This window comes from Hippocampus guttulatus, chromosome 1, assembly GCF_054856545.1.
Source record: "Hippocampus guttulatus isolate MCC_2025c chromosome 1, RoL_Hgut_1.0, whole genome shotgun sequence".
NCBI lineage: Eukaryota > Metazoa > Chordata > Actinopteri > Syngnathiformes > Syngnathidae > Hippocampus > Hippocampus guttulatus.
Window position 1 is genome coordinate 27,771,476 of NC_141261.1, and position 18,512 is coordinate 27,789,987.

Here is an 18,512-nt window from a genome sequence, read left to right on the forward strand (position 1 = left end):
GAGACAAAGCAGAGGGCGGAGACACAGACAGAGGGGAGTCAATGACTCACCTTCTCAGCAGACTGGGCCGTGCCAAAGAAAATGGGGATGAAAGCCAGCCACACGATGCAGGTGGTGTACATGGTGAAGCCGATGGGCTTGGCTTCGTTGAAGTCCTCAGGTACATCTCTCGTCTTGATGGCATAGATGGTGCACGTCACCATCAACAGGATGCTGTAGCCCAGCGAGCAGATGATCTGGAGGTCTGTGATGTCGCACTTGAGTACGCCACGGGCCAGCATGGGGTTAATTGTTTTCTGCTCATCGTAGTCGATAATGGTGTTAGGAGGGTCCACGGCGAACCACACCAGCACACCCAGCAGCTGCACGCAGATCAGACTGGACGTGATGGCGATCTGCGAGGTGGGGCTGATGAAGCGTGGGGCCGTGACCGTCTGCTTGCCTTGCTCAAAGATCCGGTAGATGCGGTTGGTCTTGGTGAGCAGTGCCGCATAACTGATGCACATGCCCAGACCCAGGAAGATCCTCCTGAAGGCGCACACGCCCACGTCGGGCTTGGCGATCATCAGGAAGGTAATGATGTAGCACAGAAATATGCCAGTCAGCAGCACGTAGCTCAGCTCTCGGCCCGACGCGCGCACGATGGGCGTGTCGTTGTAGCGGACGAAGGTGGCCATGACGAAAATGGTGGCGATGATGCCGAGCATGGCCAGGAAGACAGGGATGACTGCCCACGGGGAGTGCCACTCCAGTTTGGTGATGGGAATGGGCTGGCAGGCAGTCCTGTTGGGGTTGGGCCTCATGTTGTACACGCACAGTCGGCAGGAGGTTTCGTCAGACTGGTACTGGTATCCGTCACAGAGCTCACAGTGCCAGCAGCACGGCATCCCTTTGACCCTCTTCTTTCTCTCTCCAGTCTTACAAGGCAGACTGCACACAGAGATGGGCAACTCCTGCTCCCCGTCGGGCCACCGAAGCTCCTCCAGCTGCAATAGGGAAGATGAACAGGGTCAGATCGTTTGACACAAACAACAAATGTGTTGAGACCTGGCCAATACACAGACAGAAAGTGAACATGTAAGAAAGAGATCCCACGCAACGAGAGGGAGAGTGAGCACACTGAAAGACCGGAGTTGAGACTCGAACCCCCAACCTTCTTTCTGTAAGGCGGCAGAACTGATTCACCGTGACTTACATAATTCATCATAAGGACAGTTCAATCGTAGCATCTGGGTAGATCACACCATAGCCAGGAGACTTGTCTTATTCTCAAAGGTAAAAGTGATTACCATGGCAACGGAGTACTTTTGTTGGTTAGATTAAAAATAATGAGAAATGCCATAAACCTGTTTAATAAAGTAGGAAGTGAGGTGTGAAATATGAACATGTAATGGATTTGGGGTTGCAAATGTCTACTTTAGTCTTTGCAGAGCTGTGTTTGTACTTACTAAGCTTGTCAGTGTTCAAATACGGTGCAGTGCTATCCTCAATTCTAACCCAAGACGCCCCGTGACCGTCCATTATCCAAACTCTATAAGGCTAAAACGCCAAAAAGAGTTATTTCATTTGGTCATGGAGATTTAACAAGTCCAGGATGGTAAATTTACTCTGATGATGCTATTAAATGAGTTGCTCATTTAATGTGAAAGTCGACTTGCTCCAAAGTTTCCATGGTTGTGACACGGATTCAAGGTAAAGTAGAGCTGGCGCATGAGGACAAATCAAAATTAATATGAATTTAACAGCAATGTCGGATGGGACATTTCCTGGACTGAACTAATAAGCTGACAACAAATATGACATACAATCATTTACAGTGGTGCCTTCCTTGACTTGAGAGTGACCCAATTTATTTTCGACACACGAGCTGTTGCTGGGCCATTTTTTGTCTTTAATTAAGTTCAAATGTACTCTGAAACTAAGTGTAAAGCAAAAAGGATGACACATTTTGGACTTAAAACAATCACATAACTTTTCATTGTACAACTGTGGGCTAGCTTGATGCTAATAAACAATGCAAGACGCCATAGATGGGCTAACGAATAACATTGATAGGGATTGTGTTATAACCCTTTAAGGTGGTGTTTCCTAACCAGCGGTACGATACGTGACCAGGGGTACTTGGGAATTTTTTTTTTTTAATAATTAATTTCCGAACCTTTCTCATGGTCTCACCACCCGTGGGAGGGGTCAAAGGGGTCGGGTGCAATGCGAGCTGGGCGGCAGCCAAAGGCGGGGACCCTGGCGGTCCGATCCTCGGCTGCAGAAGCTAGCTCTTGGGACATGGAATGTCACCTCTCTGGCAGGGAAGGAGCCCGAGCTGGTGTGTGAGGTAGAGAAGTTCCGACTGGATATAGTCGGACTTGCCTCCACACACAGCCTGGGTTCTGGTACTAGTTCTCTCGAGAGGGGTTGGACTCTCTTCCACTCTGGAGTTGCTCATGGTGAGAGGCGCAGAGCAGGTGTGGGCATACTCATTGCCCCCCGGCTCAGTGCCTGTACATTGGGGTTCACACCGGTAGACGAGAGGGTTGCTTCCCTCCGCCTTCGGTTGGGGGGGGGACGGGTCCTGACTGTTGTTTGTGCAAATGCACCAAACGGCAGCTCAGCATACCCACCCTTTTTGGAGTCCTTGGAGGGTGTGCTGGAGAGTACTCCTGCTGGGGACTCCCTTGTTCTGCTGGGGGACTTCAATGCTCACGTGGGCAATGACAGTGAGACCTGGAGGGGCGTGATTGGGAGGAACGGCCCCCCCCGATCAGAACTCGAGTGGTGTTTTGTTATTGGACTTCTGTGCTCGTCACGGACTGTCCATAACGAACACCTTGTTCAAACATAAGGGTGTCCATATGTGCACTTGGCACCAGGATACCCTGGGCCGTAGTTCGATGATCGACCTTGTGGTTGTATCATCGGATTTGTGGCCGCATGTTTTGGACACTCGGGTGAAGAGAGGGGCGGAGCTGTCAACTGATCACCACCTGGTGGTGAGTAGGCTCCGATGGTGGGGTAAGATGCCGGTCCGTCCTGGCAGACCCAAACGTATTGTGAGGGTTTGTTGGGAGCGTCTGGCGGAATCCCCTGTCAGAAGGAGTTTCAACTTCCACCTCCGACAGAGCTTTTCCCATGTTCCGGGGGAGACGGGGGACATTGAGTCCGAGTGGACCATGTTCCGTGCCTCTTTTGTTGAGGCGGCCAATCTGAGTTGTGGCCGTAAGGTGGTTGGTGCTTGTCGTGGCGGCAACCCTCGTACTCGCTGGTGGACACCAGCAGTAAGGGATGCCGTCAAGCTGAAGAAGGAGTCCTATCGAGCCTTTATGGCCTGTGGGACCCCAGAGGCAGCTGACGGGTATCGACTGGCCAAGCGGAACGCAGCTTCGGTGGTCGCCGAGGCAAAAACCAGAGCGTGGGAAGAGTTCGGTGAGGCCATGGAAGCCGACTTCCGGACGGCTTCGAGGAAATTCTGGTCCACCATCCGACGTCTCAGGAGGGGGAAGGGGGTAGCAGTGCACCACTAACACTGTGTACAGTGGGGATGGGGCGCTGCTGACTTTGACTCGGGACGTTGTGAACCGGTGGGCAGAGTACTTCGAAGACCTCCTCAACTCCACCAACACGTCTTCCTTGGAGGAAGCAGAGTCTGAGGACCCTGAGGTGGGCTCTCCTATCTCTGTGGTTGAAGTCACCGATGTGGTTAAAAAGCTCCTCGGTGGCAGGGCCCCAGGGGTGGATGAGATCCGCCCGGAGTTCCTCAAGGCTCTGGATGTTGTGGGGCTGTCCTGGTTGACACGCCTCTGCAACATCGCGTGGTCAACGGGGAGAGTGCCTCTGGATTGGCAGACCGGGGTGGTAGTCCCTCTTTTTAAAAAGGGGGACCGGAGGGTGTGTTCCAACTACAGAGGGATCACACTCCTCAGCCTCCCTGGTAAGGTCTATTCAGGGGTGCTGGAGAGGAGGGTCCGTCAGGAAGTCGAGCCTCAGATTGAGGAGGAGCAGTGTGGTTTTCGTCCCGGCCGTGGAACAGTGGACCAGCTCTACACCCTTAGCAGGGTCCTCGAGGGTATGTGGGAATTCGCCCAACCAGTCTACATGTGTTTTGTGGACTTGGAGAAGGCGTTTGACCGTGTCCCTCGGGGAGTTCTGTGGGGGGTGCTTCGTGGGTATGGGGTACCGAACCCCCTGATACGGGCTATTCGGTCACTATACCACCGATGTCAGAGTTTGGTTCGCATTGCCGGCAGTAAGTCGGAATTGTTTCCAGTGAGGGTAGGACTCCGCCAAGGCTGCCCTTTGTCGCCGATTCTGTTCATAATCTTTATGGACAGAATTTCTAGGCGCAGCCGTTTTGGTGGCCTCAGTATTGCATCCCTGCTTTTTGCAGATGATGTGGTGCTGTTGGGTCCTTCAAACGGGGCTCTCCAACTCTCACTGGAGCGTTTCGCAGCCGAGTGTGAAGCGGTTGGGATGAAAATCAGCACCTCCAAATCTGAAACCATGGTCCTCAGTCGGAAAAGGGTGGAGTGCCCCCTCCGGGTCGGGGGAGAGATCTTGCCCCAAGTGGAGGAGTTTAAGTATCTTGGGGTCTTGTTCACGAGTGAGGGCAGGAGGGAGCGAGAGATCGACAGGCGGATCGGTGCAGCGTCTGCTGTGATGCGGACGTTGTATCGGTCTGTCGTGGTGAAGAAGGAGCTGAGCCAAAGGGCGAAGCTCTCAATTTACCGGTCGATCTACGTTCCAACCCTCATCTATGGTCACGAGCTATGGGTCGTGACCGAAAGAACGAGATCCCGGATACAAGCGGCCGAAATGAGTTTTCTCCGCAGGGTGTCCGGGCTCTCCCTTAGAGATAAGGTGAGAAGCTCGGTCATCCGGGAGGGGCTCAGAGTCGAGCCGCTTCTCCTCCACATCGAGAGGAGCCAGATGAGGTGGCTTGGGCATCTGATTCGGATGCCTCCTGAACGCCTCCCTGGTGAGGTGTTCCGGGCATGTCCCACCGGGAGGAGACCCCGAGGAAGACCCAGGACACGCTGGAGTGACTATGTCACCCAGCTGGCCTGGGAACGCCTCGGGATCCCCCGGGGAGAGCTGGAAGAAGTAGCTAGGGAGAGGGAAGTCTGGGCTTCCCTGCTAAAGCTGTTGCCCCCGCGACCCGGCCCCGGATAAGCGGTAGAAGATGGATGGATGGATGGATAATTTCCGAACCTGTCAATAAAGTGTCATGTGCGCTACAACTTTTTTCCCTTGCAAGACATTAACCAGGGGCACAGCCATGACCCCCCCCCCCCCAAAAAAAAGCCACGTCAGCTCAAGTGTCTCATTAAAGCTCAGATAACTGATGAAAGGAAAGTACAACTACTTTAGTAGGTCTGAATATTCTTCCCAAGTGTTGTTTTTGTTTATGACATTTTAAGCGTAAATAACTGTTTAAATCAGACTAATTCAAAGGCGCTGCACTTTTTGTGGTAAATGTTCTGAGTTATATGTAGCAAAGGCAGGTTTATTATTTATTGTGATGACATTTTTTCATTTATATTACTAATTTATTTTCAAGGCAAAATAGAATTTCTTTTGGTGAATGCGCGCCATGAAATAAAAAAGAATTTTCATTTAGCTTATCTTCTGCTTTTGGAGAATCATCAACACACTGCTTCAGGAGGTACTCGGCTTAAGTCAAAAAGTTCACAAGACAAAAAAGGTTGGGACCACTGCTTTGAGCAACGGATAATTGAACACAAACGGTTCAGCAACACATCTAGACAGATAATATGATAATACTCACTGTGAATTGGAGTGTGCAAAAACTGCTTTGAATCTGAAAATCGCTTCCAATTTGCCAAACCCAAGTCAAGCGATATATTTTAAAACTGTTGCATCCCATGTGTTGAGACGCATCCAATCATCCTTTATGAGAGATGCACACCTGATATAAATGGATATAAATCAATTTGACACTGTTGATGATTTGTTGTTTCTTTGGCTTTAATTATCTTGGATAGTCTGTGCTTTGGAGAGCTTTTACATGTCGTTGCATATTAATGAACAAGACAAAAGCTACAGCCGTACCACGCCAAATCAAATTGTAATCCCACCGAATCGAACTGAATCAAATCGTTACATTCAGAAATTGTTACATCCTTGAATCGTTTCGTTCCCTGTGTATCGAGAACCAAATCAAACAATCTTTTAGATGGAACAGCCCTTAACAGGAACATATTCTTTATCCTCTGTGAAAGAACAAAAAATATTACTAATACTGACATTAACCGAGTCAGTTGTGAAAGTCTTCTTCATGTGTGTCTGTATTCGTGTATTATACTGCCCTTTGTTGGTCAAGGTGCACACATCAGAAGGAGCACAGGTGCAGAATGAATTACTGTATTGGCATTTCCATGATTTCAATGGGGGAAGAAAGTGTGTTTTGAATTACGAGCATGGTCAAGGAATGAATTAAACTTTGCCAAGGCACCGCTGGACTGTAGTACACCGTATCATGTATTTGATCCGTAAATGGACGATTGCTGTATATATCTTAGATCCAGGGAATTTTTCTCACACAGTTTCATGTAGTCCATTCGAAGATTGATCAGAGATGACGAAAACATCCAACAGATTACAGTTACCTGAGCCTGCCGTCAAACATAGCTCCAACTACGATCAGATCCCAAAAATGTGCCGACAGCCAATACACCTTTACAAACCCCGTTTACACTTTCGCTACCCGCCACTGCCATACACGCCAAAACACACACGTGCAGTGTTTTTTATGTGCAGCTGCGTGACAAATGTGTCGCTTCTTCGGTGTCTGGCTAGATTATCATCTGCCATTTATCTGAGGGCACCGAGGTGCCATTTGTTATTTGGACAATGAAGGGTGCTCACTGGAAAACCTCCCGATTACACACTGTGGGGAAACAGTAATGAGCCCAACAGCTCTGTTGCTATGGAAACCACAAGCAAGAATGTTGACACCTTGGACTCTCAGGACTGTTAGTGCTTTTGCTGTAGTGCTTAATTTGACAGTTCATACGAGTTGTCGTCAGATGGAGCAGCGTCAGGTTGATGGCAAAGTGGATCCGTTTTTTTATTTCACTGAAATATAATTGCCCTGCAGCATTTGGTTTGTAATCGCTGCAAAACAACCCCTGATATCCATCCGACAGAATTTATTCCACCTGTGCTCTCAAATGCATTGCATTAGGTTGAATTCTTGTCATCCAGACAGCAATTATGCAAACGCTATCTCATCTGTATGGAAATGCCATGTTGTCTTTGTTATGTGGCGATACAATGACATTTTAGACAAATAAAAAAAAAGACACACACACACACATATCAGGTTCTTTATGGTCCACATGAATCACTGAAGTCAATTCTTGTGTTGTGTCAGTGAGCACCGATGAACATTTTGCACGGAAGCTGTCTCTGCACCGCTGCACTCATATCTGACCATAGAGGTCTTTTGGGGTAAAGGCAAAGTATTTTAAGTTATCATTAAATGATATTTCCTCCACAGTTATCTTTGAGATACAAGGGAAATAATCGCATTATATGAAATCTCATCCTCATCTCAAGATATCTTATAAAGCCGTGACAGCTAACAACTTCTATCTGGTTGATTTATGTGAGGAGTATATTCAATTCCATCTGATTTGCGATCATAGATTTTCCGTGTCATCGTGTTCAGTCAAACCAGCAGCAAAACAAGCATTACAGAGTAACCCGGCAAGTGCGTATTTTGGAGTTACTTCTCAACATCACAGACCCTCGGTTCCCAAACACTAAACTGAGAAAGACTGACGCTTGGCTTAGAATTTCTCTTCCTCCAAAGCATCCGCCAATTTACACCAGTCCTATTCAATAAATACAACAACAAAATAAGTAACAACAGCAAAACGTCTTGCTGTTGTTATCCTACTTGTAAGGAACCATTTGGGTCGTGCATCATACAGGAAGACAGAAAGGGTTGAACCACTTCAAGTTTTTTCGAGTCCACGCTAAGGTGATGGGAGTCGAGTTGGCATCGATTCATCGATGACATTGTTGACACTTTCTCAGTCTTCAACACAAGCTCGCTCACTCACTTTCCCCGCTGTCCTCGGTTGCAGTGGCCCCTGACTTGTCCATCCAATCACATTCGGTGGGCTGCCACCAGTTTAGTATAAAAAAAAAAAAGTACGTATCGTATTTTTGAATAAACCGCTTTTTGCTAAAGATTGTGTCTTTAATGTTGGTACCCAAACACGTGATTTTCAATTCATCGACCTCAAGTTCTAATCATCATTGTTCAGTGAGAAGGTCGGCGCATCGACTAGTCGACTCAACAAAAAGGAAGACAGATGTTGGGGTGCCACCAGAGCATTTCACTGGTGTCTGGCTGAAACCTCCCATGTCGTTTCATTCACAAATCAAAACGATTGGTCAGTCCCTTGGTGGGTGTGGTACATTTCTTAAGTTTTGAAAATGCCTCAGTAATAGAGTGGTCGTCTCTCAACCCAGAGGTTGTGAGTTTGATCACTGGCCCTTGTGATCGTGTCAAAGTGCCCTTGAGCAAGATACTGAAGATGCACCTGATGCTGCAGGTGAATAAGAAGTCAGTGACTACGTTTACGTGCAGTCAATATTTGCGTTGCAGTCCAAATTCTGGTTCCCCGAAACATTTGGAGTAACGCGGGTGATGTGTGAACGGACAGAGTTTTGAATATCCTCATTCAATATGGTGATTCAGGGACAACGTTATGACGCAAATAGACGTCATTTCCGCCTGTTACTTTCCACCGTCAATATAAAAACAACAACAACATTCTATTCATGTCACTCGGCATAGTGCTGTGTCTCTGAGTTCCGACATGATGACCTCTGCGTGCGTATTCCCGGTGAGTTGCACGTCTTCATGATTGGACTTATATTGACAAAATGTGTGTCTATATACACACTGGCTCATTATTTGCCATCGACACAGAAATCAATGTCTTCAGTTTAAGGCTCGCTTAGCGAGTTGCAACGTCAGACGGTCGCTGGTGGGTGCAGTTCTTGCGACGGCAAGTAGCATCGCCGGCGGTTGCCATGCATACAAGTATTTCCTGTATTACAAAGACCAAGATGCCTTGTGAATAGAGCATGCACAGAACACAAACAAAAGGAGGTAACCCGATCGCGTTTATATGATCAAATATTCAGGTTCGGAAAGAGGTAACCCGGTGGTCTAATACGGATTTCGAATAAGCACACATTCAGGATTTTGCATGTAAACGGCATGTAAACGTAGTCAGTGTGAAGAACTTTGAGTGCCTTGTAGGTGGAAAAGTGCCATCCAAGTGAAAGCCCATGAAAGCCCTCAAGCCCACTGAACGATGCTCAGTAAAAACAGCAGACATTCCAATAGCTTCTTTCCGCTTTCCAATAACATCTAATACAGCTGAGTCACAATTTCATAGTGACACTTTGCCAATTTTGCACATCACTGAAGCGCCATTACTACTGTAATCATTGCTGCAGCTCTGTCATTCGGAATAATTTGCACAACCGTTGTTGATTAGTATTACGGCTCTACCGGGCCTTCAATTGCTTCATGACGCTCTACATCATTTAAACATTTGTCGATGTATCAGTATTACTGCACTACTGGGCACGTTACATTGCTTAATGACTCTTGTACCTTTGTCTTGATGTCCAAACTGTATTTTTTGTTGTAGGGGCTTGTTTGCTACAACGGCCTCTTCAAATGCAGCAGACAAAGTGTGCTTTCAAAGAGCAGGCCTGTAACGCCTATAAAGATGATTGTGATTCTAAGAGGCAATAAGAACAGCATGCAAATTTAACACGCACAGTATCTGGAGCAGTTGAGAATCAATACTGATCTAATAACATGCCAAAAATTCATTAACATTTCAATACACACGTCAGCAAAAACTACTGACATTACTGCGGACCAGCTAGCCAGAGGCAAATTTGAAATCTGTTTTGTTTAAGAAATAGTCTCATTTTTAATACAGAAAAGCCTTGAGTGGGCGCCCCACTGCAATTTGACTGGCTGCTGCACCCAGGCAGGAAAGTAAATGTTTAATTGGCCTTTTTACTGACCCCAGGTGGTCAAGGAGTGGAGACCCGAATGGGCAGCACATTGAATTGAATTATTCTTTTCAATTGTGTCAGAACTGCACAATATTACAAAGTGCTATTTTGCTGACGATAAGAACACATTATAAAACTATTTTTAAACTTAAACTGGTGTTTTTTTGGCGGATGGCTGGAAGAGATGAACAGCATTTCCATTAATTGCAACAGGGAAAGATAATGATGTGAGGCTGTTTTGAGCTCCAAGTGTGGTCAAGGAACAAATAAGACTCATTTCTCAAGGTAAGACTCTTCATGTTGCCGCAGATTTGGATAACACATCTCCATGTATACAGGAAGCAGTCTGAAATTTGACTCACTACGGATGGCAGACAAGTCTTTCACTATTTGTTTGGGAGTGGGAAACTGGTTTGAATTACACCTTACTACCACATACAAGGCTCGAGTTAATCTGTTTAGAAGCTTGGCTTTTTTTTTTCCCAACTCTTAGCAACAGCAGAACCACTTAGATCTGGCTTGACCATCTCTCTCGCATCTGGCTGTTTCCTACTCTGCCTGTTCAAGTATTACACCGGCTGCTAGATGAAGATGGATTTAAGTTGATAACGTCAGCCACATGCGCTGCCCAGGACAGCGACATTAATGATGCTTGGCCTAGCACATGTGGACACTACACAAAAACCCGCTAGTTATAAAAATCAACCATGATTTTAAGGACACTGATCAACCGCAAATTTTAATCAGAGATTTCTTTGTGTGTCCCTAAACTTATTTTTGACACTGATATAAGAAAATGTCTTGACTTTGTTTTCCGAGCACATCAGGTTTTTGCTAATAAGTTTGACATGTATAAGCTTGCGCAACACGGAGTTTACAATCCATCTATTATCCGAGCCACTTATCCTTATGAGTGTCACGAGCCTATCCCAGCCATCATCGGGCAGCAGGCGGGTACACCCTGAAGTAGTTGCCAGCCAATCGCAGGGCAACACACCACCACGCACACGCACAATCACACCAAGGCACAATCGAAAGAGTTCCATTAACTTACCACGTAGGCACAGGGAGAACATGCGAACTCCAAATGGGATAGCACGAGCCGGGATTCGAACCCCGGACCTCTGCACTACGAGGCGGACATGCTAAACGGTCGGTCACCATGCCTCAAAAGATTTTACCACGCGTTTATTTATAATTATGACATTTCAGAAAAAAAATGCCACTTGTTGCTGAACCTAACTTTTAATTCATAAATATTACGACCAGTACATATATGAATACAGTATATTGCACTTATTATTATTTATTCTTATTATTATTATTATTACAAAAACAGGATGCGCTAGAGTAAAAAAACCAAAACAGGGTAGATTTAGAAAAAGCACAGTAAAAAAAGAAATCTAGAACAGTTTACTTGCGCTTCTGATTAAAAAATACAGAAAAAAAATATGTTGACCAATGACATTGATTCAACCCTAATCAACTCAGATTTATTGCAACCAAAGTGCTACATTTCAAGTGAAAATCAGAAACATAAAAACAAAGTTAGTTATTAAACTAAATTAGAAGCACAACAATTTAAACACAAAACACTAACTAACAGTCGATAATTTGGTTGGCTAAATGATGAATTGGATTTTGAAAAATTCTTAAGATCCATCCCTCAAAATATTTAACAAATCAATTTGGTAATAGATTAGTTGTCCATTAATCTGCAGTACGAGACATCCATCCATCCATCCATTTTCCGAACCGCTTGATCCTCACTAGGGTCGCGTGGGGTGCTGGAGCCTATCCCAGCCGTCTTCGGGCAATAGGCGGGGGACACCCTGAATCGGTTGCCAGCCAATCGCAGGGCACACAGAGACGAACAACCATCCACACCCACACTCATACCTAGGGACAATTTAGAGTACGAGACATGTGGATCAGTATTTTTTTTCTTTTTATGAGAGTCAGACATTGTGATTGAATAAAAAACAACAAACAAACAAAAAAAATAAAACCCACTATCTTGGCATTATTGTTTGGCCTTGGCAGAGGTCTATATACTGTTGACTGCTATATGCATGTATTGCCTTCGTAGACCAAATTACCACCTTATTTCCAGGTTGTCATTGAAAGCTAAAGTAGTGTCCTCTTGTGTTTGTGTGTGTGTGTGTGTGGGTTGGGTGGGTGTGTGTGTGCGCGCACGTGCATGCGAGACATCTGTCTTATCTGCTGGCAGAGGAACTTCCCTTTTGTGTTTGTAATAGAAAAACAGGGTAGTTCTGCACATCGATAAAGAAAAAAAAATGTTTGCACTTGAGCTCACATTGTATTTAAGATTCAAACAATGTCTTTCCATTTCACAAAAAGATTCTTCACCTTTACAAAACATTCACACTTGAGCATATCTCGAACATGCAGCAGTAAAGGAATAATAATCTCTAGAAATGTACAGTGGTGCCTTGATTTATGAGTTTAATTCCTCCTGTAACCACACCTGAACCTAAATTCACTCATATCTCAAATTAAAAGGCGAGAATGGAAATTCCAGTTATCCATTCCAGCCCTTCGGCTGTGCGTGCTTTGGCCAGCAGGATGCAGTATCATAGGGACACAAACGAACACAAGTAACTCAGCAGCATCAATAACAGTACCATTAGTATTTGGTAGAGTAGACAGAGGATAAATAATACAGGAATCCCTCGTTTATCGCGGTTAATGGGGACCAAAACCACCCGCGATAAACGAAAATCCGCGAAGTAGCAACCAATAAACATATACAGGTAAAAAAAACATAATTTTATATATATATATATATATATATATATATATTTTTTTTATGAATATGTTTGAAAAAATCCACGATGCACTGAAGCCGCGATAATCGAACCGCGAAATAGCGAGGGATCACTGTATATGCCAGTGAATTTTGTTGTATTGTCAGTTTACATGTATTACTCTAAGAAAACACGAATAATATGTGGTGACTTTAACATTGACTTATTAAACCCAAATGGACACAAAAAAACAACCGACTTCATAAATACTATGTACAGCAACAGCTTTTTCCCAGTAATCCTGAAACCTAGCAGAATAACAGTTGACACGGCCACATTAATAGATAACATATTTATAAATAAGATTGACCATAAAATGGAAAGTGGACTTCTCATTAATGACATAAGTGACCACCTACCTGTTTTTGCAGTTTTTCATAATTATTTTGATAGAAAAGCTAAGTCAACAACTCACATAACAGAAATAAGACTAAGAACCCAACGCTCCACCGACGCCTTTAAGCAAGACCTAGAAAAACAAAACTGGACCGAGGTCTACTCAAACGAAGACCCAAATACAGCGTTTGAAGTATTTCAGTCTACCATAATCTCTTTATATGATAAACATTTTCCATTAACTAAAGTCTCCAAAAAGTATAAAGACCCAAGTAAGCCATGGATAACGAAAGGCATAGAAAACGCATGTAAAAAGAAAAACTATTTATATAAATTGTTTTTAAAATTGAGAACTGAAGAAGCAGAAAAAAAATATAAGACCTATAAAAATAAACTAGTAAATATTATAAGAACCAGTAAAAGAGATCATTATCATGCACTATTAGAGCAGAATAAAAGTAACACACAAGAAATATGGAAGATACTTAACCAAGTAATCAGAAATAGTCCTAAAAAAATGTATTATCCAGAGTATTTTATCAAAGGCAAAAATACTATTTTGAAAAAAACTGCAGAAATAGCAACTGAATTTAATGAGTATTTTGTCAACATCGGCAGTAACCTAGCAAAACAAATTCCTGATCCAACAAACTTGTTTGAAATAGATAGATATGTAGAAAAAAACTCCTCCACGATGTTCCTTACTGCTGTAAAACAAGAAGAAGTATCAAATATTATAAAAACTTTTAAAAATAAAAAGTCAACTGATTGCTTTAATATTGACATGACAATAATAAAGCAGATTATAGAATATGTAGTGCGACCTTTCACGCACATATGCAACCTGTCATTCAAAGCTGGTATCTTTCCATCAAAAATGAAAATTGCTAAAGTTATTCCAATCTATAAAAGTGGAGAAAGACATCGGTTTACAAATTATAGACCAATATCACTACTACCACAATTTTCAAAAATATTAGAAAAACTATTTTCTCGCAGACTTGATAGCTTTATACAAAAGCATGCGCTGTTAAGTGAGAATCAATATGGCTTCAGGGAAAAACGGACCACCTCAATGGCAGTTATGGAGTTTGTGGAAGCATTAGCCACTAATATAGACAACAAAGAATTTACTGTTGGGGTTTTCCTAGATCTAAAAAAAGCTTTTGACACAATAGATCACAGTATATTATTGAAAAAACTAGAAAGATACGGCATTAGAGGTGTAGCTTATAAATGGATAAAAAGTTATTTAGAAAACAGATATCAGTACGTGCAACTCAACAATAAAAAAACGAATCAACTAAAAATCACTCACGGAGTTCCTCAGGGGTCAGTGCTTGGTCCAAAACTATTCATCTTATATATAAATGATATCTGCAAGGTCTCAAAACAATTTAAATGTGTCCTATTTGCTGATGATACAACTTTCTACTGTTCTGGAATAAATCTGAAACAGCTCCTGACAACCGTAGAAAACGAATTAAACAAATTAAAAAACTGGTTCGACAGAAATAAATTGTCACTTAACCTGAAAAAATCGAAGTTAATTGTTTTTGGCACAAGACCAATCAAACACCAAGCTAAAATTATGGTAAACTCAATTGAGATAGAAAGAGCGTATGAAACCAAGTTTCTCGGATTAGTAATAGACTCAAAACTATGTTGGAAGCCACATATCGATAACGTAAAAAGAAAAATAGCCAAAACCGTAGGGATCCTCTACAAAACCAAGGAAGTGCTAAATAAGAGATCTTTGTATACATTATACACTTCATTATTATTACCATATATGACCTACTGTGTGGAAATATGGGGAAATGCCTGCAAAACAAACACACTCCCTATTCTCAACCTACAAAAAAAAGCAATTCGAATTATTAATAGATCAAAATATACGGAACCCACAAATCCACTATTTATCAAATTAAATACGATGAAATTTTATGACCTGGTTGACTTTAAAATCGCCCAATTAATGTACAAGGCACACAATAACCTGCTCTGCCAAAACATTCAGAAGTTTTTCGAAATTCGAGAAAGCAGCTATGATTTAAGAGGTACCAACTTATTCAAAAAACTCAAAACAAGAACAAACATCAAGCAAAGAAGTGTATCTATCAAAGGCGTTAATCTGTGGAATAATCTCGAAACGGACCTGAAAATGAGTAAATCGCTTGCTGAGTTCAAAAACAAATTCAAAAAAATAGTACAAACAACCTACATCAATCAGAGTTAAAATGATAAATTCAAAACATTAAATATAATGATAAATCAGAACTAAGTTGATAAATAGAGAAAGGTATATAAATATCCATTATGAATACAAGAGAAAATTGACACAAGAGTGTCAGGGTGTGGAAGTATATAATCCCGATACAAACCAAAAGTTGTAAAAATATCACGGTTAAGGGTAAAGTATGAGCCTTAATGGAGACTTCTTTCTTCTTACTTTTTTCTTTTCTGATTGATATAAAAATGATTTATTAGATACAATCACATAACGGGGTAGGACTAGATAAGTTTTTTACTTCTTCCTACTCCCTTGAACATAATAACTGTGTTGTATGAAGATTGATTTCTTTCTTTTTTTATCTACCTTATTTTCTGTCAAATTATTACTGTATATATGTTTTATGTTCAATAAACAAACCAAACCAAACCAAACCAAACTCTACCGTTTTTGGTGAAATTAAATGGTTAAACCGCAACCCTGATGCAATCCCTGAGCCCGTGGATGGCATTTTACCATTTATGCTAGCATTCGACTAATGGACATTAAGGAAAGGTTATGTGGTTGTTTCAAATATACAACATGTTTTATATTTAGTTTGGCAGTAAACATCTTGGAGAATCTTTGTGAAAAACTGTTCACTCTCTGCCAAATAGCTGCTTGTTGCGAAGTGAGCTGAGTTGACTGCCACTGTAGAGTGCTCATATCTCAAACTCTTGCTCTGAAGTCAAAGCAAAAATCGTCTGAAGGACGGGTCTTACCTCTAAAAACTCGCAAGTTGTGGCATTCTATAATCAAGGCACCATTGCAGTTGTTTTACATTTTCGTTAGCCTAACAGCAAAACTGCCAGTCATTTTTGCACAGTTGCCTTGTTTCTAGAGTTTACATAAATCCAGTCGCCATTTTCAGCCACATCGGTGATTGGTTGTGATGTCACAATTTTCTGATTGACCAATGACATCATTGATTGGCTCCGCAAAATAAGACAATGCAGCAAACATCTTGATCACTCCAAGGATGTACTTTGCTGCCATCATTCATCATCCAAAGTTTCTAAGCATATTCAGTCAGATTTTTTTCCAAATACATAGATATTTTTTCTCCTTTCGGGGGGGTGTTGCCATTTTCAGCATGTCTGTGTAAATAGACACTTTTCCTTTTATTGTTATCGTGACAGTAAGTTCCTTGGCAGTTATCCAAAAAGACTAAGGATATGTACGTGCTCAAAACAGGAAATAGTCGTACCCTGAGCTGGAGGCTCTCCACCCACTGTCCGACCGCCTTATACTCCGGGATGGAGGAGTTGGTCATCTGGAACTGGAACAAGTCATAGCGTCCTGGAGCATCACCGTTCTTATTAAAGACAACCGGGGTGGCAGCACTGCCTGTACAGAGAGAATAAAGGTGGCCATGGGTGAGACATGGTGTAGATTGGAAAAAAAATAAAAGCATGAATCTGTAAACCCTCTCCTCTCTTGCCGTGTGGTGGCTTAAAATGATACAAAATGCCCGACTTTCCCCTGGAAACACCACCATGACCTACATCTTGCACTCGACTGTAACCGGAAGCAAAAATGCCGTCTCCCTGCTGACCGCTATTGCAGCACCTCACCTGCTTCCTATTCATCATCGGGCCTGCGCGGCAGCCGCAAGAGAAATACAGTCCACCTCCAATATGTGCTTGCATTACATTTGCTGGCTCTCAGGTCCTGTGTAACAGTGAAACCTAATCCTTGTTGAAAGATGCAGTCAGATCCATACGTCCCGGGACATGGACAGAATTCTCCTCATTTTGGCTCTGAGCACCACCGGAGTGGATTTGAAACGACGCGAGCGATATGTGTTTCAACCGCAGACTTGAAGTTTCAATTTGAGAGTATTTAGATCCAAATCAGGTGAATGGTGTAGGAATTAGAACCATTTGTACAGTATACCTGTATGTGCCTCCCACTTTTGAAGGGACCAAAGGTCATGTCACGAGTGGCCACTCGGCGGTTCCAGGTGGGTATGTATAGCTGCCAAAAAAAACGGCTCCTGGTTTTCGTTGATTTTCGGACTGCTAGCAAAAACAGCAGGGTGGATTCTGAAGTGTTTCGCGCAATCTGATTATCTGCTCAAAAGTCCATGAGCAGCACTTCACAGTGCAGATGGACAATGGCCGCAAGCATCCTTCGATAGCAACCACAGAATTTTTTTAGGCCAAAAAGGTGGCGTGTCACGCAATGGCAATCACCTGACCCGAATCCAACTGAGAATCCTTTTCACTTGCTGGAGACAAAACTGAAGGCAGAATGCCCCGAGCAATAAACAAGTAGGAAGTGAAGACATGTTCAGTCGGGGCCTGGCAGAGCATCGCCAGGGATGAAATCCCTGGCGTCTGCTGATGTCGTTGATGGCTCCCAGACATCAGGCTGTCATTGCGTGCAAATGATTCGCAAATTAGCATTCAAAAGTCCCAGTTTGCTTGAGGATTGTTCATTTGTCCCATTAATTTTGTTGTCTTAAAAAGTGGGAGGACTGTAAACAAACCACAGTCATTGCGCCACAGTTCACCATTAAATTCAAGCTGAAATGATGCAATTTAAGCCCATCTGGTTCCTTCTGTTTCAAATCCATTGCTGTGGTGTTTAGAGCCATAAAAATGACAATTTCATCCGTGTCCCAATATATATGGACCGTACTCGGTGTGCTCCTCAGGTTAAAGGCGATGCATGGCATTCACACAGCGGACAACAACGGGAGATGGAGGCAGAATAAACAGGTCAGCCAAAGCGTCATATGGTCTCCATCTGCTCTCAGTGCGTAACGGCCTGTTTTAAGCAGAATCCTGAAGATTGCACTAATTAATGTCACGAGGACAACGCAACCTTGTTTTTTTTGGGGGGGGGGGGGTTGTTTTGTTTTGTTGAACCGTGTACAGTACTCTACATGTTTATGCATGTCCTTAAAGGACATCTTCCCTGCAGAAGCGCACGTCGGACATGCATTCAGATGAAAACGCCCGTACTTCATTTGAAACCTGAGTTCTGAATTGTTGACGGGG

The 18,512-nt window shown here is 43.3% G+C and overlaps 1 protein-coding gene across 1 annotated transcript in view; it reads right to left on the minus strand.

The window, feature by feature from the left end:
* grm7 (glutamate metabotropic receptor 7) overlaps positions 1 to 18,512 on the minus strand; it is a 133,584-nt gene that overhangs the window by 25,626 nt on the left and 89,446 nt on the right. Inside the window, exons 7-8 of the mRNA XM_086124321.1 lie at positions 16,715 to 16,854; positions 51 to 986 (exon numbers count right to left, since the gene is read on the minus strand). Of these exons, the coding sequence (XP_085980447.1) occupies positions 51 to 986; positions 16,715 to 16,854 (1,076 nt within the window). The remainder of the gene's footprint in view (positions 1 to 50; positions 987 to 16,714; positions 16,855 to 18,512) is intronic.